Source organism: Epinephelus lanceolatus, chromosome 18 (assembly GCF_041903045.1).
Source record: "Epinephelus lanceolatus isolate andai-2023 chromosome 18, ASM4190304v1, whole genome shotgun sequence".
Classification (NCBI taxonomy): domain Eukaryota; kingdom Metazoa; phylum Chordata; class Actinopteri; order Perciformes; family Serranidae; genus Epinephelus; species Epinephelus lanceolatus.
The window spans coordinates 33,325,650-33,352,887 of record NC_135751.1 but is presented as its reverse complement, the minus strand read 5'-3'; the positions used below and the strand labels follow the sequence as shown (position 1 = coordinate 33,352,887).

The 27,238-nt window shown below is 42.4% G+C and overlaps 1 protein-coding gene across 3 annotated transcripts; it reads right to left on the bottom strand.

Annotated features, from left to right (window-relative positions):
• Positions 1 to 181: 181 nt before the first annotated feature.
• ciita (class II, major histocompatibility complex, transactivator) lies at positions 182 to 26,343 on the bottom strand. 3 transcript variants are annotated; one of them, XM_078161179.1, is made up of 22 exons: positions 25,047 to 26,343; positions 12,734 to 12,790; positions 11,423 to 11,470; positions 11,247 to 11,306; positions 10,553 to 10,657; positions 10,310 to 10,375; positions 9,077 to 9,124; positions 8,246 to 8,452; positions 6,984 to 7,034; positions 6,647 to 6,760; positions 6,495 to 6,554; positions 6,166 to 6,380; positions 4,019 to 5,373; positions 3,228 to 3,764; positions 2,905 to 3,084; positions 2,735 to 2,806; positions 1,899 to 1,979; positions 1,727 to 1,810; positions 1,545 to 1,628; positions 1,327 to 1,410; positions 937 to 1,020; positions 182 to 776 (listed from the first exon to the last, which is right to left on the bottom strand). In XM_078161179.1, the coding sequence occupies exons 1-22, from the start codon at positions 26,290 to 26,292 to the stop codon at positions 698 to 700; spliced, it is 4,917 nt and encodes a 1,638-aa protein (XP_078017305.1). In that variant the 5' UTR covers positions 26,293 to 26,343; the 3' UTR covers positions 182 to 697. The 3 variants fall into 3 exon arrangements, with proteins under 3 accessions (XP_078017305.1, XP_078017307.1, XP_078017306.1); XM_078161181.1 differs by lacking the exon at positions 25,047 to 26,343 and adding an exon at positions 19,365 to 19,769; XM_078161180.1 differs by lacking the exon at positions 10,310 to 10,375.
• Between the last annotated feature and the right edge of the window lie 895 nt (positions 26,344 to 27,238).

Here is a 27,238-nt window from a genome sequence, read left to right as displayed (position 1 = left end):
CTTAATGCAGATAAAGTGATATGGTCAATTACGCACAGTGGCAAACACCAAAACACGATAAAGGTCAGGCTGGATGAAAACAGAGAACAGAAACCTGTTGGGAAAGAAGTTATTAAAAAAAACAATAACTTCAGTGAACATGTCAAATGACAAGCGGTAAAAAAAAGAGGAAAGAAAACGATGGTGACAAGATGAGACATTTTATGTAAAATAAAGTGCCAGGTGATTGTTAAGCAATGTTTCATTAACAGCCAACAGAGAGAAGTGCAAACAAAAATACTGTTCATGTCACAAAAACAACACATGGTAGCAGACATTTGATAAAAACAGCGTAACAAAAAGACCAACCAACATAAAGTCACATATCATAGTGCAAATGAGCTTCTTGAAATTGTACCAAGAATTACAACACACTCACACAGTGCACACATGCAACACTGTGTAATGCTGAAGGATGAATTACTTCCCTGTGGCACTAAGTGGGATCTTTGGAAGACTCTGGCAAGATCAAATGTTGACTAAAGCAGCAAAGAACTTCATTTTTAGTTTCTTTTAGTGCACTTTCACTTTCTCACGCTTTCACTTTGTTCCTTTTTCTTCAACATAAATGTTTTAGAAAATGTATTGTGTAGTGTAAACATGTATGTTTGAGACGCATGATAAAAAGTTCATTTTGGTAAGGAGGTTTCATGTGGCTCTACTGCCAGGACTGGATCCGGCTGTCCTGGTGTTGAAGCCTCTCAAACACTCCGTATGGAATACACTGGTTCCACATCCTGTGATGGGATGAGATGGACAAAATATTGTGATGTAATATGGCATGACAGGGAAGGAAGTGAGATAACAATGCTCTGGTTTTGGTTTTGGTTGTGGAGCAGTGAAATATTTTGCCCAAAAGGAGAGGGGCGAGGTGGTTACACACACATGTTTTCTTACCTCAGTGTTTTCATTTTCTTACAGTTTCTCAGACTGGCTGCCAAGCTTTGTGCGCCAACGTCTGTTAGCTTGTTGTACTTCACACTGCCAAACAGAAAACAATTTACACTTTAAATGTCACCCCAACGTATTACTCACTAAAGATCACCTGATCAACATTTACTTGTGTCTAATTTTATTTCAGTGGTTCCTCATTTGATGTGTGTGTTTCAATTTCTGTCCATAGTTTAATGAAAACGATATCCAGTGCAAAGTACAGATACCACAGAGCATTTTCAGTTGAATAAACAAAGAGGTATCAGATATGAGGACAGCACGCCATTAAAACACACACGTACACACAGAAATCATACATGTGAATTCTAATGACATATATATGTAAGGTCTTACTCCAGGTCAGTGAGCGAAGCCATGTGTGGGAGGACAGCTGCTAAACTCTCTGCCCCTTCATCAGAAATCACGTTACTGTAGAGACTGGAACAAACACAGGGAGGGGATAGGGAAGTGAAATTATGTGGGTCTACAGTATGTACCACAGTGGGTGGTGTTGTGTAGGTATTTGTATATATACCTGTGTGTGTGTGTGTGTGTGTGTGTGTGTAATATACCTTAAACAGTGCAGTTTGGGCAGATCCCTCAGTGTGGTTGCCAGTCTCTTCATCCCCTGGTCTCCGATACAGTTCTGTGACACACTAGAAACCGGAAGGAGAGAGGTCACACTTTGCTAAACACACATTCTATACATAAAGACTATGTTGCACAGGTTGAGAAAGGAACACAGTGTACTCACTTGAGTATCTCCAGAGAACAGAGTGAGACTAAAGCATCGGCCAGTTTCTCTGCTCCTTTGTCACCTATCTTGCTGTTTTCTAGACTGAAGGAGAAGGAGAGCAACCATCAGACATTTGAGACAAACGCACAAATGCACTAGAAGAACTAAAAGTAAAGGGGTGTATATTTACTCTAAGTGCTGGAGGTTTTGTAGATCAGGCAGGAGCCCCCACAGCTTGAGAAGAGCAAGTGGACCTTTCTCTGGACCAAGCCTAGACAGAAAGATAAAGTCATTATTGTCATTGTAATCATCAATTCTACTCAAATGTACTCTTCCTAAATTCAGTAATCACATTACAGTTCCTAATCAATGTTGTTACTAATTACGTTACATAAGTTAATTAATCATCTGCATGGGTGGATAGGAAAAGCTCATTAAACGTGACGACAACAGCGATGCCGTACAGTGCTGACTCCGAGAAGGAACAGGTTGTCTGACAAACGACTTGAGAGACTCTTCCTCATGAGGTATAACCACTGCTTTAGTGATAAATATGTCAAATAAACTGGACATATCTGCTATGAAACCATGGTTTGTGAACGAGCAAACTGAGTGAGTTCATTGGAGTATGTTTGACCCCTTAAAAACAGTTTGTACGCCATTTTAGTCCATTGTCATCTAATGGTGTTAGAAGGCCAGTCTCCTGTATTACCTTGTTTAGGCCTCTTGATGTGTTATTTTGAGGCAATTAAGATTTATACTAGGTGGTGTAGGTAGTTACAGCCTACTGCAGTGCCATATTGACTCTCCTATTGAGCCTTGTTTTGTGCCTATATGTGGGCAAATGTAAGGTTTAACATCATATTATCAATTGGCAATACGTAACAATGCATCTCAGGCGATGTTGCCGAGTGCTGCAGAAGTAATCTAACCAGCATAGTTTTCTACAGGGAGTGATTAAGTGAAGTAATAGATTACTTTTTGAAGTAATGACCCCAACACTGGTCAAATGTCAGATCTACTCACTCAAACTCCAGCTTGCGTAGCTCTTTGACGGCTGGTATTCCCTCTGCCAGGATTGAATCTGATTGGCTGGAACTAAAAGCAAACACACACACATCAGAGGCCAGACACACACAGTCTGTATGTTGCAGTTTATCTGCATGTGTGTGTGGGAAGGTGGCGGGTTGTATTACCTGTCTGACAGCCTCTTGTGCACATGTATGTTCACCAGCTTTGCCAGGTGCTCTATGTGACACACCTGTGTGGCTTTCAGAGGATGGATCTTGAATTTGGACACCGTCTCCTGTAGGAGACCTTCTTCACCACTCTGCTCTAACTGCTCCCATAAGGTGATGACATCAGCAATGCATGCCCTAGAAGACACCCAAGGGTTGATATTGGTTTCAATGGATTAGTATCATAGAGCTCTCTTTGAACTGAGCACTTATTAGGGTTGTTAAGCTATGATTGGACAATCACTGTTTGGGGAAGGGGTTTTACAAACTTAATTGTATACCTGTATGTGTTGATGTTGTGGAGCCCTACGAGAGCTCTGAGTCCAGAAATCTGTATCCCCGAATCCTCCAGATCCAAACAGAACCTTCTACCTTCAGTTCCACCCTTTTCGAGAACATGCTGCACAGCGAACACGTCCGACGGCTTAAGTGGAACTCCACGAAATGTCAGAACTTCCGGAAGATTTGCTGCCAGGTGGGCAACTAATTGTGTGCTGCCACTGTCTCTGTTACCATCACCATGCGTGGAGTTCGCCTCATACACATAGTGACATGCTTCCAGGACCTGGGCGGGGCTCAGGTCACTGTAGGAAAGACCCTCAAGGTGTTTTGTTACTAAAGCCTGCTTGGCGGTGACCATATCTCTGAAGGTTTTCTCTGTGTGTGAGTGAAGCCTCCGCAGCTCTGTTCTGTCGTGGAACAGGAGTCCGACTGCAAATCGCTGAGTGAGCTCAAGCTCCTCCCTTTGGGGTCTCCGACGTCCCTTCTGGCCTGACTGGAAAGGGAGGGTTGGATGAAAGGCACGGTCTGTTATAGTCCTGAGGAAACAGAAAGTGGGAAAGAGTCAGGGAAATTCAGAGAGGGTAGAGCACTGAAAGTGAAAGAGAAAAGAGGCTGGGAGTGGAAAAAGATGTGCTCTTTCATTTTTAAACAAAGGACATAGAAGATACTATGCCAGCTTAAAAGCTTAACACTCAATCAACCACTTTTCATTTAATCTTTTTATCCAAATAATTCTAATAGAAAACATAGAGGAAGACTATTTTACTCTGATGAATCAAGAAACTTTTACCTTGATAGAGACAAATGCACCCCTGCCAGGTAACTCTGAAGAAAAGGATTGGCCCACAACAGGATGTGGTCATCACTAGTGTCAGCATGTTCAGAGACTGTCCCCTTTTTTCCTTTCTTTCCAGTTCCCATTTCTTCACTATCCTCTCTTCCCCCTCCCTCTGTCTCACCACTTGCGACAACCTGCCCCGCCCTCAGGTGGCAAGAGAAGAAAAGCCCTGTCCTGTGGCCAAACGCCTTGAGTTTGGCTGATATGGTTCGTCCTGTGGGGAGGGTGCAGGTGTTTGCTTTGACTGACTCCCAGGCCAAAGAACTCAGCTGGGACAGCAACTCTTTCTCCTCTGTTCTGTCTGCTTCCTCTCCAGCACTCCTCATCCCCTCCCCATCGCCATCATCTTCCTCTTTGTCCTGTTCTTTTGTCCTCCTTGCTCGTTGGGTGCGCGAGCCAGGGCGAACTTGTGCTCTGGACTTTCTCCGAGTGTTTTTGTGCTGCGTTTTTGCTTGAGAACTACTTGAGATTTCTGTCTGGGCTTCTTCTTCTGTTTGCATAGATGTTTCTGACTGAGATTCAGCCTGTGAGTGCATGCTCTTTCTGTCCATTTCCATTATCAGACGAAGCACTTGATGGCAGAGTCCAGTTAAAGTTCTCGGGAGGTCCTCTGAACTTCTGCACTGTTCTAAAACCAAGCAGACTAACCGACACAGTCCAGGGTTCCAGCAGAGGAGGTGGAGATAGCTGCAATTTTTTAAGCAGTGCAAAGCAGATGCTCTGAGGTCAGGATCAGTGAAGTACTGAGACAAATATGTCTCTACGTCTGTGGGACTGAAGCCACACACCTCCAAAATGCTGTCTGTCCGCCGGAGTAGCTGGGTGGCAGTGCCTTTTGGCCGTGTCGAGAGCAGAAGAGTGCAGCCTGGAAGGAGGATCCTCTGAAGGATGCCAGAGTATAAATGTCTTACTGTGAAGTTCTGTGCTTTACTGTCTTTCTGCAATGATGCTATAATGTCTTTTTCCTGAGTCTGGAGAAGAGTTTCAAAGTCCCGCAACTCGCCAAACCCATCAAAAATGATCAGCACGCGCTTAGGGGCTGCGAGGATCTGAGTGTACACTGCCTCGGGGTCCATGCAGGAAGGAGCAAAGGAGGAGAGGTTTAGGAGGAGGGTCTTAAGGCTAAAGGTCGCCTCTGTTAAAGAGAGTGATTTTCCATCTAATAAGAAGACAAAGTCAAACTGTGGGATGCAGTCCCTGGACCAGTCGAGACACAGCTTCCTGATCAGGGTGGTTTTTCCCATACCAGCATTGCCAAGTAGCGCTATGTAGCGTTTGGGTTTGTCTCCATTTGAGCCTTCGAAGATCTAGGTGGATAAAGACAAACATATGGATACCAGTGAGTTGCAGCCAATGATTTCAGCAATGTTTTGGATATAAACAAATCAAAACTTTCATACTTTACAGTATAGGCTGTTCTCATGCACTGTTTGTACGTATTTCATACATATCCCACATCATCATGAGACACTAATTTGTGTATAACCCACGTCTTTGGGAAGGTAAAGACAGAAGGGGTCTTGTAAGGGGGCAGTTAGGGGTGGTGGATGGGCCACAAAACACTTTCCCCAGGACACTGGTGTTCGGAAACGTGTGAACTTTCAGTAAACTCTGAGGCATTTTAATGTACATCATCATCATGTTTCAGATGTCCCAGATTTATAATCATTTTTCTCAGCTCAAGGAAAGTTTTACAAATATGAAACCTCCATGGATCAGAATTTATTTTAGAAAGAGTCATAACTGAACTTGTTGCAGTTAAAGGTGTCCTGTCAACTGTTTTACAGATGTCTCTTTATAATGGTTTTGGGCCACACAGGATTTTATTTGCTGTGATACCACAAGTGGCCACTGGGAAAAACTGGAAGCAATGCTGAGCGATGTTCCTGGGAGCTTGACCTAACTACAGTAACTTTACTTGACTTAACCTAACCTTTGCAACTTTACATTAAGCACATAATGTTATTCATGGGGTGCAAATTTGTAGGATATCATACAAGCTGTTGTATGAGGATACATTGTATAGTATTGAATTTGGCTATGTTTAGAAAGCACTACATGATAACTGTTTATCCATCCCATTAAAGTGAAAGTGTTACCTGACTCGGCCCCAGCAAGGTCTTTTGCCGATCAGTGTCTCCCATGATGATAAGCTCCTTATCCAGGGTTTTGTTTGTGCTTTTTCCAGAGCGAGTCTCTCTCTGGCTCACTGGCACATCCACATAATGAGAGGTCAGGCTAAGGCCTGCCTCCATATCCTGGCAGGTTTGACTCATATGGGCTTTGGCTTCCTGGATGTAGTCCTTTACAACTTCTGAAAAAGAAACACAATTGTTTGTGAACCTGCTTATCCACAAAACATGATTTGTGTTTTTGAGAAATTTTACATCAAAGCAGAAAAGAGGAATTAAAGCATGTGGTAACTTACGTGGAATGTCAGTGACAGTGGGAGACTGAGGAAGGGGTGACTCCTTACATGCAGACATCTCTGAAATTCAGCATGTCAAGTTTTTTGTAAGATGACAGTAACTCCACACAGTAATTTACACACAGGGAGAAAAGAGAGATACTGAAACTCACCAATGCTAGGAGACTGGGGTGAGGTACAAGTGGGAGACATGGCTTTGCTAGCGGTTTCCGACAGAGATCCTAATGGGGATGAACTCATCTGGACTGGTGCAACTGCACCGTCAACTAAAAACACAAAGGGAGAACAATCAATACCCTGAATTCTCACACACGGCAGTCAGTACAGAGAGGTTTCCATTTTGTTTCTTAAAAGACAGAAATAAAACTATACATGTGGGAGTATAAACTACACAAAACTGACAGAATGGGATCTTTGCATATGTGCACAAGAAGTAGAGACAGGCAGACACGCACATGTACATCCAAGATTAAAGAGTTCTTTACTCACTCGGGGAGAGGGGTGGCACTTGGCGTTTGAAGGGTGGTGAAGCAGCAGGAACTGGATAAAAAAAGGGGCAAGGCAAGTTAATATGTTTAACATGTTTCATAAACAAAGTGCTTTATAGTGCACAGAATACATTACATTGTAAAAGAGTCATTTAGTATTAATTTAAAGGAGCTCTATGTGAAATTCAAAGCCTATAAGTTTTCCAGACATGGTTCTCAACATGGAAGGAGGCTGAGCTAGCGGCTAGTTGCTAAAGGTGCTAACTCCATAAATGGCACCAAACAACAGCAACAGTGCTGACAGAGCTAACCGTGTTAACCAGGGGGGAATGTAAGGGTGGGCACTATGCTTCCACAATGACACAGTCCCAATAACAGTGGTAACTTCCATGTGAGCTCAGTGCAAAGTAGTGGTGAATGCTAGCCAGTACACGCATGCACTAACATGCACGCGTGGTCAGAACCAGTCGCCAAATTCAGAAATTCATTTTGGGCAAAGGTGTGGGGGTTTCAAACAAAAGAGGACCTAGGACTGAGCCCTGGGAGACTCCACATCCTACCAGATACATAACTTCTAATGGAGACAATGTGGTTCCAGTCTGTCTAGGACATGGTTCCCAACTGGTCCAGCCACGGGTCTAGATTTCTCCTCGGTCATTAGTTCAATGTCCTTACTGCTTAATATATTCAGCGTCATACTGGCATTTGGCCATATCGTCAAGCTAGTTTGCTGTCCCTGTCAAGTAGCTGTCCATTAGTCACTCACTCTACAACAAAAACCAGCACCTAAATTGTGCCGGAAATTCACTGAACTTTTAAGCTTGACACATTTGCAAGTCACTTGCAGTCCCTTTCAAATGGACCAGTGGCCCACTTTTGGACTGCGACCCACCAGTTGGAAACCACTGACCTAGGACATGCTTAACTGACTCAAACACAGCATAATATTCAGTGGGACTAGGACTGAAATTTTTGTGGATAACAAGTATCTAGATGAACATGAAAAGTAGTTGCTAGAAAACTTTTTCAGTCGCTTCAAACAGGAAATAGTTCAGCGGTTGCTAATTACACCCCTATTTAAGCTACACTTCTTAGAGGAAGCTTGATAATCCAGTTTTCAGGGCAACTGCATACCAACTGAATTTTCATTTCCTCTTCACAATCAACTCCTCTCTCACACAATGTCAACAAAAAAAGACGGGATGTTTCCCAGCGCTACTGCACTGAAACTGGTTAATCAGTGTATGTGAATACTTTACTCACCTAAAATGTAAGTAGGCGCAGCAGCTGTGTTGGGGAGTGGAAGTGTAATAACTGGAGGAGAGAGACTCAGTGTCTGAACAACCTGATATCCCGGATTGTCTGGGATGGTGATGAACTGAATGGAGGGATGGAGATGAAGGATTCTTGGGGGAGTGGATGGGGGGGCCGCCGTCTCTGGTGAACTCAGCTCTGACCCTGTGTCAGCGTCTGCAAAAGAAACACAGACAACAACCCTCATCTGTCTGTGCCCACAGGTTTTGTTGACCTTGGGTGAATCAAAAACAAAGGATGGTAAAGGAAAACATGCAGATAGGTTTGCTTCCAAGGGAATTACAAGAGATTAGGACCCAAAGATTTTGTGTCATGCCTGCGACTTTCATTTGAGCAGACTTAGAAGATTTGAAAATAGAATCGAGTCAAGTGAGGACAGAGTTCTTCTTTTGGTTCACGGTGTGATGGCTTATCTGACGACTTCAAAATTAAACTTCCTGTTTCTCAATCTGCATCCTTGTGCCACGAAGGAACCGAGTCAACCATAACCAACCAACATTCCCTTAAACCATGAGTCATATGTTACTACTGTAGCCTCACGTGGTTTGCCCTGTTTGTAAAATGTCATTTTACTCACATAGAGAACTCTCATGTGCATAGTGTTCATATGACATAGCCTTGCACTGTGCATTGCAAAAGCTATTCAGTTGATATTTATAACATTAATATATTATATAATATATTTTTAATGCTCCTTTAAAATGTTAAAACAAAACTTACAGGGTCTATCTCTTCCCCTAAGTATTGCTTCAGTTTACAGTAGGAACATGAGAAACGTACCTTGAGTGACAGTCAGCTCAGCCTGTGGCTCTTCGGTTTTTGGTCGACCTGCAAGAGTTGAAGGGTTGTAAACATTACAGTATGATTCTTGGCTAACCTCACAGGAAGGCAGCCACAAAAGAAGCCCAGACCCACCAGAATTATTTAAAGGAACACACCATTGTGTTTGCAAGTTTAAGCTCCTTAAAGGGACAGTTCACCCCAAAATCAAAAGTACATATTTTTCCTCTCACCTGTAGCACTATTTAACAGTCTAGGCTGTTTTTCTGGGAGTTGCTGAGTGTTGGAGATATCAGCCATAGAGATGTCTGTTTTCTCTTCAATATAATGGAACTAGATGGCACTCAGCTTGTGGTGTTTAAAGTACTAAAAAAAATACATTTGAAATACTCAACAGCAATGTCTCTTTCCAGAAATCATGACCCAGTTACTCAAGATAATCCACAGACCTTGCTGCGAGCAGTTTCATGTCGTAACTATTTTCTTTCTACCAAACCACAACTACCAACCATATCACTGTGCAGAAGTGACTGTGCATCTACTCATGGACGAGAGGCTTGTGCTTGTGACAGTGTAAGATGTAGATTGTAATGATTTGGGGGTGAATTGTCCCTTTAACTACAAATTTTGTTAGCATCTTAGCATTCAAGGCAGCCATTGGTTTACACTGATTTCTGTACAGCCTGATTTCATTGGGGTCGACCTTGCATCTCAGCTTGAATCCATTCTGTGTGGAGTTTGTCTCCATGTCAACTTGTTTTTTGGAGGGGTTTACCCACAGTCCAAAGACATGCAGGTTAGGTTAATTGTTGACTCTAAGTTCCCTGTGTGAATGTGAGCGTGAATGGTTGTCTGTTGCTATGTGTTGGCCCTGATATTAGTCTGGTGACCTGTCCAGGGTGAACCCAGCTTGGACAAGCTACAGAAAAGAGATGGATGGATTTCATTGGACTGCATCATTTCCTAATAGTAATGTCCACTGTGTGACAAAAAAAAACGCCACATGATTTGATATATACATGAATGAAAGCAGTGGCTCCCTGAAACTGTTGACAAAACACTGAGACTGCCAAACAAAAGAGGGTGGTTTCCAAAATGATAAAACATTAGCTAGGTAATTTGCTTTTGGCAGACATGACACTGCTCTGGTTATATATTTCACAGTGTCCCACATTTGAAGCCACGTCATGAATACTCAACAGACAGAAACCAAACACAGTCAGGGTCGGTCACCTGCTCTTTTCTGCCTTTTCGGCCTAGATGGTGTGTTCTCATCAGTGCGTGGCTGTGATCGGGAAGCTGGAGATGAAAAATATAAACAGAAGATGTAAAGTGTAAAGTTACAGTTAAAACCCACACATTAATTCAGGCTTACAGAATTTTGTGGCTGCATTCCAAAAATTAAGTGTTACATGACGAAGAGGTGACCAGGAGAGTTTTCACCAATTCTAGTTCTACTTAGCGACGGTTTTATACCTCTGGATCTTTTTCTCCTGGTGTTTGTTGTGCTTGTAACTTTGTCCTCCTGTATCTGCTGAAGGCTGTCAAAGCCGGGCAGCTCCATTGGCGGGGGAAGATCACCTAAAGTGCACGAAAGAGGAAGTAAAAGAGTCAGTGAAGCAGCTAACGGACACAATAACCAAAAATGGCTCTCATGCATTTCGGTAGTGAACTGAAAATCAAAGCAGCAACACGTTTCCCCAAACATCTTGAAGATTTTGAAGGAAATGGTAGACAAGATAAAACTCAGAAAAATGGTTCCTAACCCTTGTGTTTTTTATCCATTGGTTTCACTTTCTTGGTGTTTGGGGTCTTATAGACGCCGCTGCAGAATGTCTCAATTTTTTTGGCACCAAATATATATTTTTCTTTTCTACTGACCTTTTTAAAACCCAATATGTAGAAAAGTGTTGAGTTTAAAACCTTCCTCTTTGCCACAAACTGGTCTTGCACATTTGCTGAGATGACATTACTACACAAAATGGCCATATAGCATTGTAATTATATCAAATAGGGAAATATGTTATATGGAGTATAACATATTTCCTGCCCAGCCCCTGATTGTACTATCTAGTAAAGTTTTTTTTTAAAGCTTAAGCCCCTTTATTTTTCCTCCTTTACTCTCATGTATTGCCTGTTTGTGTCAACATCTGCAACAAGAGCCTCTTACAGCAGGTGATGAGTTCTTCCTCACAGTTGAGACAGGGATCGTCAAAGAGCGCTCCTGTGTCTAAGAAAGGAGGCAATTAGACAAAAGATTACCTTTGCATTCATACTTGAATATGTGTGCTCATGTGTAAGCCATTTGATACACTGAATGTGTGCGGAAGTTTGGTTGCAACTTACCCACAAACTTCCCAAGGTAATCATCATTCAGGAATTCCGATAAATCATCTAAAACACAAACAATGAGCATTTATTAGACAAAGCATTTGCAACCATTTGCTTTCCCATCTCTGCTCATATTTGCTAAGGACAGTTTAAGGTGTGCACGTCTGTTTTTTTGGCTGCTTTCCTAAAGTCTCGGTTATGTTTTTGAGGCGTACGAGAACTTCTGAATCAAGATAGGCGTCTCAAACAGTTCAGAGGGTTTTGGCACCTCTTCCTACTGAGCAACATCTCTGAATGAAGAGGAGGAGCACAACAAGCTCAAGGTCCAGCTGCTACAAGTCTTACCGGCTATCTGAGCTTCTTTAAGACTGACTTAGATATGCAGCTAAAACAGTTCTGATAAATGGACGTTATAACAAGTTGCACACTTGAAGGTGAATGATCAGGATGCAGTTACACAGGTAGAGAACAATATCTATCAGCTTTTTCTGACTACAATTGTAGGGCACTACAATTGTCGTCTTTATCTTGTCCTTTAGTGTAGACAAATGAACCCAGTGTATAGAATACCAGTAATGTGTGAATGTACACTATTTTCACCTTCAACCAGCCCAGATTCTAGACCATCTTTTTGTGATATGATCATGTTAAACATGCCCATTAAAATTGATTTTTTTCATCAGTTAACATCTCTATGGCTGTATTCAAAGCAACAGTAGCTCAGTTCAATCAATAATATTATATTAAATTCACTAAATTTCCTTTAAAGCTACAGCTGGTAACTTTTATTTGATTTGTTTAACCTTTATTTAACCAGGAAGTCCCATTGAGATTGGTAGCAACCCGTCAAAACACATTTAAAACCCAACAAATACAACAAATAATACAAAAATCCACAATAAAACGACAACTGTTCAAACACTGTGGCCTCTCAAGAGAAACAAGAACACATCTACCACCATATTCTGTCACTTCCACTAGGAAATGACAGAATGTGGTGATAGAGGAGCAGAGGAGCACTTGAAGGAGGAGGAGGAACATAAATATCTGTCTCGTGTTATACTGTGTGGATACAGTGACAGTTTCATCAATATGACTAAATTTATTTTCACAGAAGTTACCTGCTGTAGCTTTGATGCTTATCAGTTTTGCACTTGCAGTGTAGTTCTGTTTCATTCAGTAGGCTTCAACACGGTCTGCCTCATATTTTTTGGATACGATGAGGTAAAAGCAGTAACTTTCCATGAAGTCAATGTTTTGATTCATGTTGAGCCATTCAGCCTTTTTTACAGTCGAACAAGTAATCCAAACTCGAACAATACAAACCTGGTAGATCTCCCAAACAGAGAAACGGGTCCTGACTGACGTCCTGCATCTTGGCACCTGACAGGACACACACACGCACATACACAAAAATGAAATTAAAAATATTGCCAACATGTTGATGCATGAAGACTGAAAGCATCATGCAGCATTTAAGTAGCCTGAGTATTGCATTGAACTGATGGGAACTTCTTGATTAGCAGTGGCTAATGTGTAACACTCTGGACTTTGTTATATTTCCTGTTTTATTTTGAAGTACTAACTAACTTTTGTGTTATTGCAGTTTTCCCGCCTTTCATCGCACCTGCTGCCACTTACTCACCTGCCCCTGATTATCCTCTCAGCCATCCCTGTATATATACCCACCCCTTTCTAGCAATCTCTTTGTTTGATTTCCTGGACCAGTTTGTAACTTAGCCCGTTTGGTTTCAAGGATTTTTTTGCCTCCTCGTCAGTTTTGTTATTACCTTTTTGCACTGAAGTAAAGTCCATGCTTTTTTTTTTTTTTTACCCTACTCTGCCTCCTGTGTGTTCTCTGCATTTGAGTTTCCACCAGAGTCATTACATAATGACTGTCACAGACAGCATTAGATGAGGATTTGGCACGTGTTGGCAAGTTGGCGAGTTTCCTCATAGCTAAATGTCACTGTAAACATGAGGTTGCTCTCATTGTTCTCTTAAATGTATAAGGAATGTGATGTGCTTGAGTGACGTGACCAGTAACATTTTTCTGTCAGTAGGCTATAGTGTCTTCCTTTGAAGTAGAAGTGACAAAGAGGCATTAGCAGTCCAATGTGCTTACATTTAATTAAAGTCTGTTCAAAGATGAGCTTTCAGTTCTAGTATAATTCTGGATATTTTAATGTTTTATTGTGATATTTTGTGAGCAAAATCTAAATCTGCAGTGTAACCAGTAAAACGTAGTGGTACAAAGTTCTTCCTCACTGTAAGTAAGTAGCCTGAGTTGCATATTTTCTTTCTAATGCGTCAAGGGCCTTCTGTTTGTTACGTTGGGGCACAGTTAAAATAGCAATGTGATTCAATACTTTTCATATCTAAATCACAATAAAACAAAAGCTGTTTGGAGCTGAGATGTGTTGCTCAGGAAGTTCAGTGTCAAGTGTGAAGTTGCGTATGTGAGCAGTTCTCAACAAAGCTGCCAGCAGCAATACCACAGGCCAAGCAATCAACCCCATCCGAACAGGAACATTTTGAACGAGCACTGCACCAGTTAGATTCAATAAATGCTGACGATGTGTGCATCTTATTGTAAAGTCTCAGTGTAAAGAGGTCTTCACAACAGATCATCAGACACGGGTCAAAAGCAAAAGAGACACGTTCGTGAAGCAACTTACTCATAATCAGTTGCAAAATGAAAACAGTTTGTTTGTCAGGCTTGTTGATGGCCTCTCTGCATGTGTGTGTGGTTTATGTCTCTAAGGTGGATGTGGGTTTTAGGTGGTTTTTTTTTTTACAATTTTGTGATTGTTTCACTTTCTTTGTCTTTATTTTTCTGTACATGTTACACGTTGCAGTTAAAGCACAATAAGTTTCTGTGTATTACAATGTGCTATCCAAATAAAATGACCTTGTCTTACCTCAACTCACGGGTATTATTTTAGAGCAGCTATGATGTCATCACTTACTGTTCACATGCAGTATACTATACTGACAATCAGAACACAGTAGGGCTTAGCTGAAAGCTTCAATGCTTCGTCCGCAACGGTAACCCATGTCCAAATCAGTATTCGAATGCTCTGTCTTTCTATACCTTCACCCCAAAATCCCAAATAGCCCATGAATCAATATATAGTGATCCAACACAATTATTCTCAGACAAGAACATTTAAACGTAGTGATAGGCCTACTATTGTGACTACAACAATTTGACCATCTGTGACAGGTTTACAGGTACGGTAGCAAGATGTCAAAAGCCAAGCATCTGGAATAGTTTCAAAATTTACAAAGACGCCCCCTGAAATTTAAGTGCAAGATATGCTAAAGGAAGCTGGCACATCAAAACTCTAGAACGGACTTGGCAAATCATCTGAAAACTAAGTATCAGCTAAACCGTCAAACCGTTGCAAATTTTTTCTAGCTATTATGCCTAATTTACTGTGACCTGCATGCTAACAAAGCTGATATTGGGTGACAGGTGGGGTACCCCCTGGACAGGTCACCAGACTATCACAGGGCTGACACACAGAGACAGACAACCATTCACACTTGAGGGCAATTTAGAGTCACCAATTAACATGCATGTCTTTGGACTGTGGGAGGAAGCCGGAGTACCCCGAGAAAACCCACGCTGACTTGGGGACAAACATGCAAACTCCACGCAGAAGGCTCCCCCACCCTGGGTTCGAACAAGGAACCTCTTGCTGTGAGGCAACAATGCTAACCACTGCACCACCGTGCCGCCTGATGTTTCTAAGAAATGTCCTCTTGTCTCCAGTCTCGTCATCTCTCAACTCTCAATGAAGCTTCAATGGCCAAAAACTGGTATCTGAGACAGCCCTACAACACATCTAAACATTCAAGCCATGTCCAGCCAAGTATTTACTATCCTCAGCAGCAATTAAGATGCATATGATAACATATAATAAAGGAACTGTACCACCACTAAGTTGCTCCAACGTGTTCTGGAACATCCAATCACATGTGTTTTTAGACAGTACAGCTTACAAGACAGCAACTTTAAGTTAAACTATAAATGCACTCACACAACTTGGGGTTCAGTATCTTGCCCAAGGATACCTCAACATGCGGACTGAAGGAGCTGGGGCTCCAACTGCCAATCTTCTGATTGGTAGACGACCTGCTCCACCTCTGAGCCACAGCCGCCAACTGTTACGATAAAACTACCCTATTCTGAATCACAGAGCTCAGTTCAGATGTCGTCTATTCATCACAGCCAATGCTACAGTTTATTGTACAGTAATTTCACAACATTTCTTGGGTGTGCCTCTGTGCCTGTGCTGCAGCTATCTGGGATGCTAAACGACTTCCCTAAATCAGGCAGAGAAATCTCCACAGCTCTCTTAAATTTACAAATATCAAAGTCCACTTTAAATAGAGACCCAGGACTCTTATGTATGTATGGTTTGTTTCTCAGAGGTGCAGAGCCACAGCACACGAGTGTGCCTCAACCTGTCCAATCAAGCTTGTGGGACTCTAAATCTTCTGTGTGATAAAATAAATGCGAGAGGGATCATCAGACATAAAATTACCTGCCAGAGACAACCTTCTTTTAGTACAGCTTGAAAACGTGACTCGAGGTGGTGTTTGAGCCAGCGTTCGCTGTGGTTTTGTCTATCGACAACCCAGCTAAAATGGATCATCAGGAAATTTAATGTTTTATTCTACCAAAAGTTATGAGTCATCAGACAGTTATGATATCATCCACTGATAATAATCTAAGACGGGTCACATTACATAATACAGCGTGCAACTTGTATCATGTATTGTGTATGGTAGGTGGTTTCCACAGGTGGTCACTTTTGTCTCGGTGTAGGACTGTTTCAGAGACAGGCCCTGACTCGCCTCTTTTTGTATGAAAAGGCTCAGACGGTATGCAACTAACTTTCGTTTTAAGAGGAGGCAAAATCACTGCTGACACCAACCACTTGTTAAAATGCTTGTCTCTGATGACTCATAACTTTCAGTACAATAAAACACTAAATTTTCTAATGACCCATTTTATCTGCGTTGCAGATTGACAAAACAACAGCAAACACTGGTGCAAAGACCACAGAGGATGTCAGGAGGATCAGATAATTTGCAGATTGGCAGTTCCTGTGTTTTAGGGAGAGGAGCGATTGCAAAAAAAGTCGACCCAGAAAGCAGTGCCTCTGCTCTGGTCCCTGTCAGGTGGTGTTCGAGGGGTTACACAAGCGCTATATGGAAAGCACCTGAATTTTACTGCTGACTTTTCTCTTTGGCTGACTGACTGTTTGGACCACTTAAAATGAATAAAAAAATTTAGCCACAGGCATCAGGGCCATGTAGCTTTTAAAGTTCAAGATAGGCTTTGGGTCCAGTTGGCAGAAGACAGACTTCCTTGTAGGCAATTTGTTTGTCTTCTCAGGTTACATGGTGGCAGCTGCTGGATAGGCAGACCAACTTCCTGCCATGCACATGCACTCTCACCAAACAAAGCTCACCATAACTCTGACTTACAAGCTCAAATGTGTCTCACGTTATCAAAATTTAATTAGTCAGCATTTGCTGTTTACTGTAAATTAAAGGGGCAGTTTACCCCAAAATCAAAAACACATATTTCTCCTCCTACCAGTGGTGCTATTTATCAGTTCAGATTGTTTTGGTGTGAGTTGCTGATTATTGGAGATATCGGCTGTAGAGATGTCTGCCTTCTCTCCAGTATAATGGAACTACATGGCACTCGGCTTGTGGTGCACAAGGCATCGAAAATACATTTGAAAAACTCAACAGCTCTTTCCAGAAATCACGACCTGGTTACTCAAGATAATCCACAGATCATGTTGTGAATAGTTTCATGTAGGAACTATTTTGTTTCTACAAGACTACATCCGCCTATCATATCACAGCGCAGAAGGAGCGTTGTGAATGTTATCATGGATGACAGGCTTGTGCTCGTGACAGTACGAGATCATAGACTGTATAAAATACTAGACGCATCACCCATTGGTTTGTGGACTGCCATTTTGAAGGCTCGAGTGCAGCAATTTTGGCCGTCAGCATCTTGATTTTTTGGAGCCAGAAGTGGCCATATTTGGATGAGAGGTTGGAGGAGCAAGGGGTGGATCTGACTCCTTGCCGGCAGCCTGTCACTCTAGTGGGCTCGCCCTAAAATATGCGTAACTTTAAGCCTTAATAAAATGTAAACAGGTGAGTTATGTGAAAATTCATCCCAGTACAGTTGTCACAAATATTGAAATTACCTACAGAGACCAAAACTGTCTGTTAACATGTTTATTTCTGCTGTAAAGTTTGGCATTTTATTATGGGGGTCTATGGGGATCGACTCACTTCTGGAGCCAACCTCAACAGGCCATTCAAAAGAACTGCAGTGTTTGGCACTTATCATTCTCGGAACCCATCGGCTGTATTCGGCGTCTGACTTCCGGCAGATGGCGATACAGCCTCTGGGGGCAGACCCCAGATTTTTTGGCATTCCAGTTTGATTTGGGCGGAGGAGGCGAATTTCCGTTTCCGACTTCCGTTTATATATAAGTAGCCTAAATATATTGAACCATTGCGATGGATTCAGAGTTTGCAGTGACGCCAATTATGTTCCGCCTCGTTAGTTCACCGCACGGACCGTTTAACCTGGCAACAACTGTAGCTGGCTCAAATGTGATTGGTCAATATCACGCAGACTACAAACAGCCTACAACCGGAAACCAGGGCTCTTCCGCTCTTCTTCGGGAGGCAAGATCTCCGGGGTTTGCCTACAGACTCTACATTCACTGAATGTAGAGTCTGTATATGGAGACTAGACACTTATGCATTAGCCTCATTTTCCAGGTTGCTGCATGCACGAGATGTCAACTTGAGTAACTGTGCTGTGATTTTTAGAGAGAGACACTGCTGTTGAGTCATCTAGTGCCACCTGGTTCCATTATATGTGAGAAAAGGTAGGCATCCTTTATTTCACACACCCACAACTCACACCAAAACAATCTAGACTGAGCAACAGCACCACAGGTAAGAGGGGAAAATGTGTATTTTTGATATGGGGGTGAACTGTCCCTTTACGAGTGTAAATAATACCCCAGTTTTTAATGCTACTTCAGCCAGCTTTAAATGACACATTAGAGGAATTGATTTATCACCCGATAATACCCAAAACAAAAGGCCTCAGCCAAAGAATGAGGAACTTGTCAACTTAAATAAGTACAGTACCGTGCTGCTTTATACAGCAAGTCCACAGATAAAAACAACACACAATCACATGCAGCTTAACACATGGTCCAGAAACTGCAAACTGCAGGACTGTCAAACTACAAGAGAAAGTGCAAGAGACAGAGAAAAGCTTCAAGTGTTTATTGATCATGAATGAGTGAAATTCCTTGTGCCTACTCCTACACACATCCACGCCTTTACTAAAATCACTTTCTTTTCTGTCCTGGAAGTCCCCCCAAATACCCTGTTCCACTAACACCCCCTGGCAAGAACCTCCAATCTCGTTTACACATACACCATTTCACATACGGAGGTGGGTGGGGGGCTGCTGGAGTAGAGCACTGAACACATGCGTAATGGAGTAGACTCGCCATTTCGGAGGGTAAAGTCATACAAAGCATCATATTATTAGAAGTCTGAAAAAGTATTAAACCCATCTACATTTTTTGGGGTGGTCATAAATAAGGTTATTTAAAGGTAGAAAAGGTATCAGATAACAAAAAGCCTTTTTGGAAATGTATTTTTCTCAATGCCGATCACATCATGATGCAAAACACAGATAAAACTTTTATCACTGCGAATATTTAATCAAAATAACTTGAAAGCATTACAAAACGGCGCTAAAATACGTCAAACACGGATATAAAAATTAAAAGTTGAAACCCCCCCGACATTTTTTCCTGTCGATGCATGCGCATTTTGGATAAACGCGCCCAAATCTCCCCATCAGAGCCGGGATTACATTTACCTGCTGGGCCAGCCTCACTGGGTGATGCTCAAGTCCTCTGCACCCCTGCTGTATATTATCTGTGCGATGAACTCCCAGTCTCTGAGTGTACATCAATCGTTGCGCATTTCCTCTCACATTCTATACAGTAACCGCGGTGAGTGCGCGCAACCTGCTTGGTCTAACAATAAACTCGGCTTTTACTTTCACTTTGCCTAAAAATGCGCATCCACAGCAGCCAACCCAACCGCCTGTGGCGGTTGGGTTGCCACAAATAGGGAGCATCGGTTTGTTTCTGAAACAAGCTGCAGTTTCGGTTTAGATCTTCATGTAACTGCTTTAGTGTGAAAGTTTTTAAAAGCCCTTCAACGGTGCGTAAACGATCAGTTGGGCACAGGAGATGGGATGTGCTTATTGATGTCACACAGCGCATGTCAAAGCTTTACATACTGTACATCACCACATCAACCACAACCACAGGTGTCACTGCTCATGACCAAAAATCTGACACAACAGCTCAGTCAGGAAAAAAAATACTGTTAAACAAATATGTACAGAATTCTGTTGCCTGGCTCATGTCCCTGTGCGCTCTGGCTTCCAGTAATTGCCTTTCACTTCACTAGAAATCCAGTCATGGACCTCTCTTGTACTGTCTTGCAGACATGTGGCCAAAATATGTCTTTGCAGACCCTTGATTCCACCATGCCATTCAGCTTCATCAAATTTCTGTGGTTCTAAAAATAATCTCCCCATTTGGATGTGAAGACAGCTGACATCTGACATCTGTGGCATGTTGCTGCCATGGATCAGTTTTGTATCAGTCAGTTTTATTTTATTATTATCATCCAGGGCCGTAATCAGCTATTCAACATTAGGGGGACCGTTTTAATCTACACTTTTTGCGAGCCGACCCCTGAATGGGGTATGGGCAACGCATTCAGTTTGCATACATCTCTTTTAAAATACATGCACTACGAATTGATTTTTTTTTTCTCCTACAACTAACATATGTGGTTAGTTTTAAGCAACAAAAGCACATGGTTAGGTTGAGGAAAAAAAAAACAGGGTTTGGCTTTATAGTCTTACGGGATGCGAACACAGTCCTCCCAGGTGAATGTTAGCGTTTGTTGGACCCATCCACCACCACTCCCCTTTTTTCGTCAGTGTCTGATTCTCCAACCACTGCCCAATGCCGGATTGCAACAACTTTGGAGAATAATGTTTTAGAAACTTAACAGCTAAACTGTAGCCTGGTAAGACCATCCTGATGACATGAACTTATATTCTGTTCCACTCTCTGTATCAGTCTGCACTCAGTGCCACCCCGCCATGTATCCAGGAATTAAAATCCAATTGGGGCCAATGAGGGATCCGCACCGTAGTTGTCAGTGTAACACCAGGGCCACACTGCCAACGAAGTGCTGCGGAGCGCAGCGCACCGAAATTCTTGCGCGAGCCCGTTCACATCAGACGCGCATTTCTCCACGCCGGTCGACAAGCGCTTCTGCTCCCAGCTGTTGTCTCCGTCACATTTGGGGCTGTTTTTCCATCATGGGTATCTCTCTCTGTTTGCGTGTGTGTGCCCCAACCCCCACCCCCTATAGCTGTCTCTCTCTCTCTCTCTCTCTCTCTCTCTCTCTCTCTCTCTCGTGTGTGTGTGTGTTGTATTAGTGGGTGTGAGAGCGTGTGTGTGTGTGTGTGTTCATCTCTCTCGCGGAGCTGTGCGGCGCGGCCAGTGTGGATGACACAATCGGTTAACATGGGCGCCGAAAGGAAACTGGCTTCGCTTTGAGGCGCTTCAAGGCTATTCGCAGCGCTTCCGCGTCCGGTGTGGCCCTGGCGTAAGCAATCAATCAGGGATTACGTTGTAGCTGATGATGAAAAATGCAGGGCGCAGCTTGCAGAACAGTAATGGCTGCTCCAGAGGCAACAAGCGCTAACTGTATTGTTAGCACAGTAAACACAGCAATTAGTGAAGTCATTGCAAGATTGTCAAATAACAATAATTAATCAAGAACAAGAGTATGCACTTGTGGAGTTTCACGAAGGAAAAGATGTTTTTTCCCTTCTTCCAACTGGATTTGGCAAAAGCTTGATTTATCAACTGGCTCTGTTGATGATGAAGACGTGTCCTGGTGTTTTGTCACGCTGACTGGCTGAAGGAGTTGGTCTGTCAAGGCGAGGACTCCCACCCACTGAGAAGGTTTGGGGTGGCACCCAGTCCAGACTTGTCAGGATGGTCTACCAGGCTAGCTAAACAGACCATTTAAGAGTATTCATCTTCATCTTCTAACCTCTTCATCCTCTTGAGGGTCGCGGGGGGGCTGGAGCCTATCCCAGCTCATTTAAGAGTATTTTAAAATAAAAATCTTAGATCAGAGGTTCACAAAGTTTCGATGATTAAGCGCCATGTTAGGGAGCCAACATATGACTTAATTATGACCTGATTTACGACATTTTTAAGGCACGCTAACACTTAAAAAATATAAGTATGGACAGTGATATAGCCTACAAAACACTCACAATACCTTCAGGGATGTTCCGATCTGATCTCAAAGATCGGTATCAGGGCCAATTAAAGCATTTTTTTATCTGATCGGCATTGGCTATATAGAGTTATAAAGATGATTTGATCCTTTGTTTAATGTCACCTGTCACACAGGCATTTTTACTCAAAGCTTTAATGTAGAGATATGCAGAGTGCAGCCGTCTCCAACTCTCCTGCTGTCTTTCTTTCCTTCACTCCGCTGTGCACCTGTGTGTATGTGTAAGAGCCCGGGTTGAGCCCCGCCCACGGTAAAACACCACACGCCATAAACAACAGCAAAAATGCAGCACGAGACTGTTAATTTATGTTTTTGTTACCAAAATTTATGAGAACTTTCAGCTCAGTTTGACAGTATCTTGCGTTTAGGGGGTTGTCATTTTATACCTAGTTACTTTTTAAGTAATAAATAAATAAATACATAAAGTAACACTAAGGAACAGCTTTGATGCAGGGTGTGAAGTGTACACTGTGTAGCTGTATTATCTAGGATCACAGAAGTATCAAATCGGGACTTGGTAGCGGCAGATGCTCAATGATAAATGACTCGGATCGGGATCAGGTGCATAAAAACTTGAGCCGGACATCCCTAATTACTTTCTAGTTTCCACTTTTTAATACATTTCAAAGCAATGAAAAGAAGAGACAGTAGTGTTTGACAATGATTGTACCTACACACTGGTCGAAGAATGGCTTCTGCTCAGGTGCGGCAGCAGAACTGCAGCACACCATATGTAGGTAGAACCAAATGTAACATTTGCAATTTACATTTGCTCATGATTATTTTGGACAGTGGTGTGTGGTTGCCTTACGTAGCATAGTACATTTTTTATTCATGTATATATTGTCAACAATATACTTGGGGGGACTTTTTGGGCATATTTTAATATTGGGGGTGATGCCCCCCCCCCCAATATGTATCATAACTACAGCCTTGTTATCACTGTGTTATCACCTTGTTATCATTATTATTAGGGTGGTCTGTCAGTTTATTGTCCCCCTTTCCATCATGGCCTTCTATATCTAAGATCCTCTTTCTTTTCTACCTGAGCTCTGCCTGAGTGAATGCTTCATAACAGACATGTATGCAGAGGCGGAGCTTTGGCGTGACTCCTGTGACTCCTGTGGTTCCTGCCCTGGATGTTTTCTCAAAAGCCCCAAATCTTTTAGATTTTTAAAATACTTTGAACCATGTCATTCAGATAATAATATATACCCGTGTTGTTTATGCTTTTATATTAAAGAAATCTAATATAACTGAGTAAATGTGCAGAGCATTGAAGACCACAGATTATTATTGCATGAATTCAAATGTAGCAGATCTGTCAGCTAAATATTCATCCTGTGCAAAAGTAGGTTTCAAGATTAGTAATGCCTTTACTCCAAATTTCTACCCTACCTATGTTATGTAACTTAAAAATAGTAACATCACGCCTCGTTTTAGGTGGCAGGAGTGAAAATTAGTCATTTGTTGTGTTCTTCTCTCACGTTTTTAACAAATTATGTACAGATTTTTGGGCATTTTAGTATCTCAAATTGCTTGAAAAATAGTGCATAAAGCTGCCATGAATGTGAAAAAAATCTGAGCGGGAGCATGACCCTGGCCCCCCTTTGGTTTGGGCTGAGCCCCAAATATTTACAGTGGCCGGCTCTGCCCCTCCTCATATGTTCATCTGTTGCTTTTTGAACACTTTTTCAGCTATCCTTGTATTTTTTCTCTTCCAAATATTACAATATTAAATATATATGCTCATGTCTAAAATCTACTATTTGAGTCTCTGATTCTCTGTGTGACCCCTATCCAACAGGTAAAATAAAAACATCACACACACACTTCAACATCTCTTGCTGTGGACAAGGAAACACGGGGAGTTTTGGCTATGAGTGGAAAGTACCTGTTCTACCTGTTTCTCACTGCAGATACACCGCTTGCTGTGTGCTATGCTGCCATGCTCATTACATCACGAGATTAGTACCCGTTTTGCCACTTACATGATACTGGTAAACTACTGTCCTCAGAAACAATGGGTGTGTGTGGATGTGCAAGATGGACACTCACACACAAACATACACACATACACAGTCAGTGCAAGGAAATATGGCGGTCTGTCCTGCAGGAGTAAGGAAAGGAAAGAGTCCGAAGAGTGTGAGCAGGATGACAGGAGGTGAGAGGAAGCAAAGACAAAGAGAGGCGAAATGAATCTTCATAAAGGCAGTCTATTCTTATGAAGCTGACTCAGGGACTGCTGTTTCTCTTTGTAACTTAAATATAAATGGGCACAAATGTGTTTCTGAAGCTGTAACATCAACTGAACTGGGGGGAATAAATGAAACGACTGTTAGCCAAATGCTAGCACATAAATAATGTTAACCTTTGACGTGGTAAACAGGGATCACAATAGGTCACACCCAAATGTATGAAAGCCAGGCTGCCCTTTTAATTGAGTCATGTTACAGTAACTTCCACAGAGCTAATCATTATGCAGGCCAAACATTCTTAAACCTTGCCTCAACTTTGTGTTATGCGCACTGATAGCAGGTTGTTCATGACCAAGCATGGGTGTTTGGTCCACCTCAACTTGCACAACAAATACTAACTCTTTATTCCTCTTTTTACACTCTGTGTCTTCTTGAATTTCTAGAACTGATTCTGCCAATGGATCACTGATGCCAGTAGTAGTCTATTCTTATATATGTACTCAAGTGCATGATGAATTGGGGGTTATATGAAAACTGAAGCCATAACATTTAAAAGAAACATATTTTCTCTCCAAGATATCCAGGTACTTTCCATTTCCCCTTTCGTGCTTCACCATAATAATCACTGCATAAATGAAAGTCAGCTCTGTCACCTGCATGAGATGGCAGGCAGTGTTAATTCACTGCTGTTTTAGGTAAACGTCTGGACAGGTTTTGGTGGTTGAGTTGTACCCTACTTTCAGTTTCATTTTGAGTCAGCCCCAGGCTACAGAAATACCAAGGACATGGCAATAAGATGGACCCTGTCCTAAACAAATACACCAACCAACAGCTTGTTTTTGTCTAATATGAGGACATAGTCATAAAATACAGAGCAAATGTTATTGATACTGTATCTTTAGATAAACAAATTAATGATTTTTGTTAAGAGGAGACGTGATGTGATGATGCAAACTTACCCCACTGTGAGTCCACCCTCTCCTCAGCCCTGCAAACATTTTCTACATTGTCTAATGTCATGCTCTGATCCACGCTGGAGTAAAAAGAGTCATCTTGTGCGTCAGTTTGAGTATCTGTTGGTGCACATGGAGAAATCAAATGTGCAATATCTTCTGTAAATTCCGCATCCGTGCCACATTGTGCGCCTTCCATCAAGCAGAGCAGGTCCACTTCTGTTGTACTGTCAGCTACCCGGCAGGCATCCAGAATGCCCTGCAGCCTGTCTGTGATGTTTGTGACTGTTGCTGCACAGGCTTGAGCAGGTGAAGCATTTCTTTCTGCTCCGGAGATATTCAAATGATTCAGTCCAGTAGTCGCCACAGAGTCATATGTCGAGAAACAGAGGCCTTTTGCTGCTCCGTCTGTACACAGTGTGAAGCTCGGGTCAGTGATCCCCACCTCTGTGTAGTCAAAGTTGTCAGCGTACAAGTCTAATGTCCTGCAAGCGACTGCAAGCTCTGTTTCCTCTTCCATATTAAAAACAGGGCATTGTGCTTTGCCGTCTCGCGCTGTGTTTTCACTTGTTGCACAGCTGGCAGCAGTCATGCTGGCAGGAACCAGTGGCAGCAGCATCTTCTGTCCTCTGTCCCAGTGCTGCCACAGAGGAACAGCTATCCTCCTAGCCGCCTCCTCTACCTGCTCTAACCACTCCTTCTCATCTTCCAAATTCCCCTTAAACACTCTTTCATTATCACTTACTGGCTTCTGCATTAATTCTGCACTCCTCAGCAGTTCTGTATTTTCGTCATCAAAAATAAGACTGCACTGGTTGTCACGTCCCATCGGGGTAGAAAAGAGATTGAAGCATTCGTCCGTCACCGGTCCTCCCCTCAATTCTTGATTTAGTCTTGGATCAACTTGATGTTCACAAAGTAGATGAATTTTTAGCCTAGACCTCATGCTGACATGCTCACCCACTGATGATACAGCCCTTCCTATAGACTTTCCTGACCCTAAATTCTTCACCTGGCTGAGCTGACCTTGGTCGAGGTGCCAATGTGTGGTCGATCCTCTCAGATCAGATCCCACTTTACACGCCGCAGGTGCGATCCCCTCAGTAAGTTGCTGCCAAATCAAGCTCTTGCCGTAGGCCTCCGAAATTATCTGCCCTTCCACCAAATCCTCCAGGAGTGCTTGGATCTCGGCGGGAGAGGCCCAGGTTAGAGCCAGCCGCACTCCGTCCAGGACCTCCTCAAACTGGGTCATGGCGACGACGCCTGCTCCCGGCACATTGATGTCTAAATAAGACAGCTGCTGGCAGAGATGATTAAGTTTTAAGTTGTTCTTTTTATTTTGTTCAGGAGGCGTTTTCATTAGAAGAAGGAGGTGTTTGTGTCACTGAAGGTGGGGTCTGTTTGAAGCATTGTTTCAGTTTTTGCGTGGGATTTCATGTGAGGGTGACTCTAATGGCATGTAGGCAGAGATTTCATTATTATTAGGAAGTGAGGTTGGAGTCTGCTTACATAAGGAAGTGTTTTTCAATGTCAGACACAATACTTTCATTACTCTTTCTACAACCCAACCCTGTTGTGTATTCGGCATTATTAATTAGTATTCATTTTGTCTAATGGTGTTCAAATAATCTACAACATTCACATACTGCTTCTTGTTTGACATGCACGTCATTACTTGTGCCATAACACCCTGCCCACCTCTGTAACCAAGAAAACAGTATTTTCATCACAGCAAATTCATTTATTCATAAAAACATCATTATTCCAATGCTTATAACAGTTTTCACTGTTTTATATGTCTACAAAACATTTACTTTAAGGCGCTCAGGATCACCATATTCCGAAATCCGGTTTGATGACTTATAGTTGTCACTGATTTAGGGACTTTTCCTCTGTGTGAAACAATATAACAGTGAAGGAAATACTTTTGTTTATTTTTCTCATTAAAGTCCTTCCCCATTCCATGTTGAGCCATCATGATTTAACACATTCACACACTTATCGGTTTGCAGTCAGACACAAAACTGCTGTTCACACATAACTAAGCACTGATAAACAGTATGCTCTCTCCTCAAGTTGTTACTACGCAAACCAGCGTCACCATTAGCAATTAATGTGTCCACTGTGTTGCCTATTTTAGGGTTTGGAACTGGTTTGGCCAAACAATGCATGCCTAGCTGCCATGACTTGTATTCACT

Excerpts from the sequence above, each read along its gene's own strand:
- ciita (XM_078161179.1), bottom strand. The coding sequence starts at position 26,292 with ATGACCCAGTTTGAGGAGGTCCTGGACGGAGTGCGGCTGGCTCTAACC. Across the intron at positions 11,471-12,733 it reads CTGTTTGGGAGATCTACCAG|ATGATTTATCGGAATTCCTG; the intron begins GTTTGTATTGTT and ends TTTGTGTTTTAG. Across the intron at positions 1,980-2,734 it reads CTACGCAAGCTGGAGTTTGA|GCTTGGTCCAGAGAAAGGTC; the intron begins GTGAGTAGATCT and ends CTTTCTGTCTAG.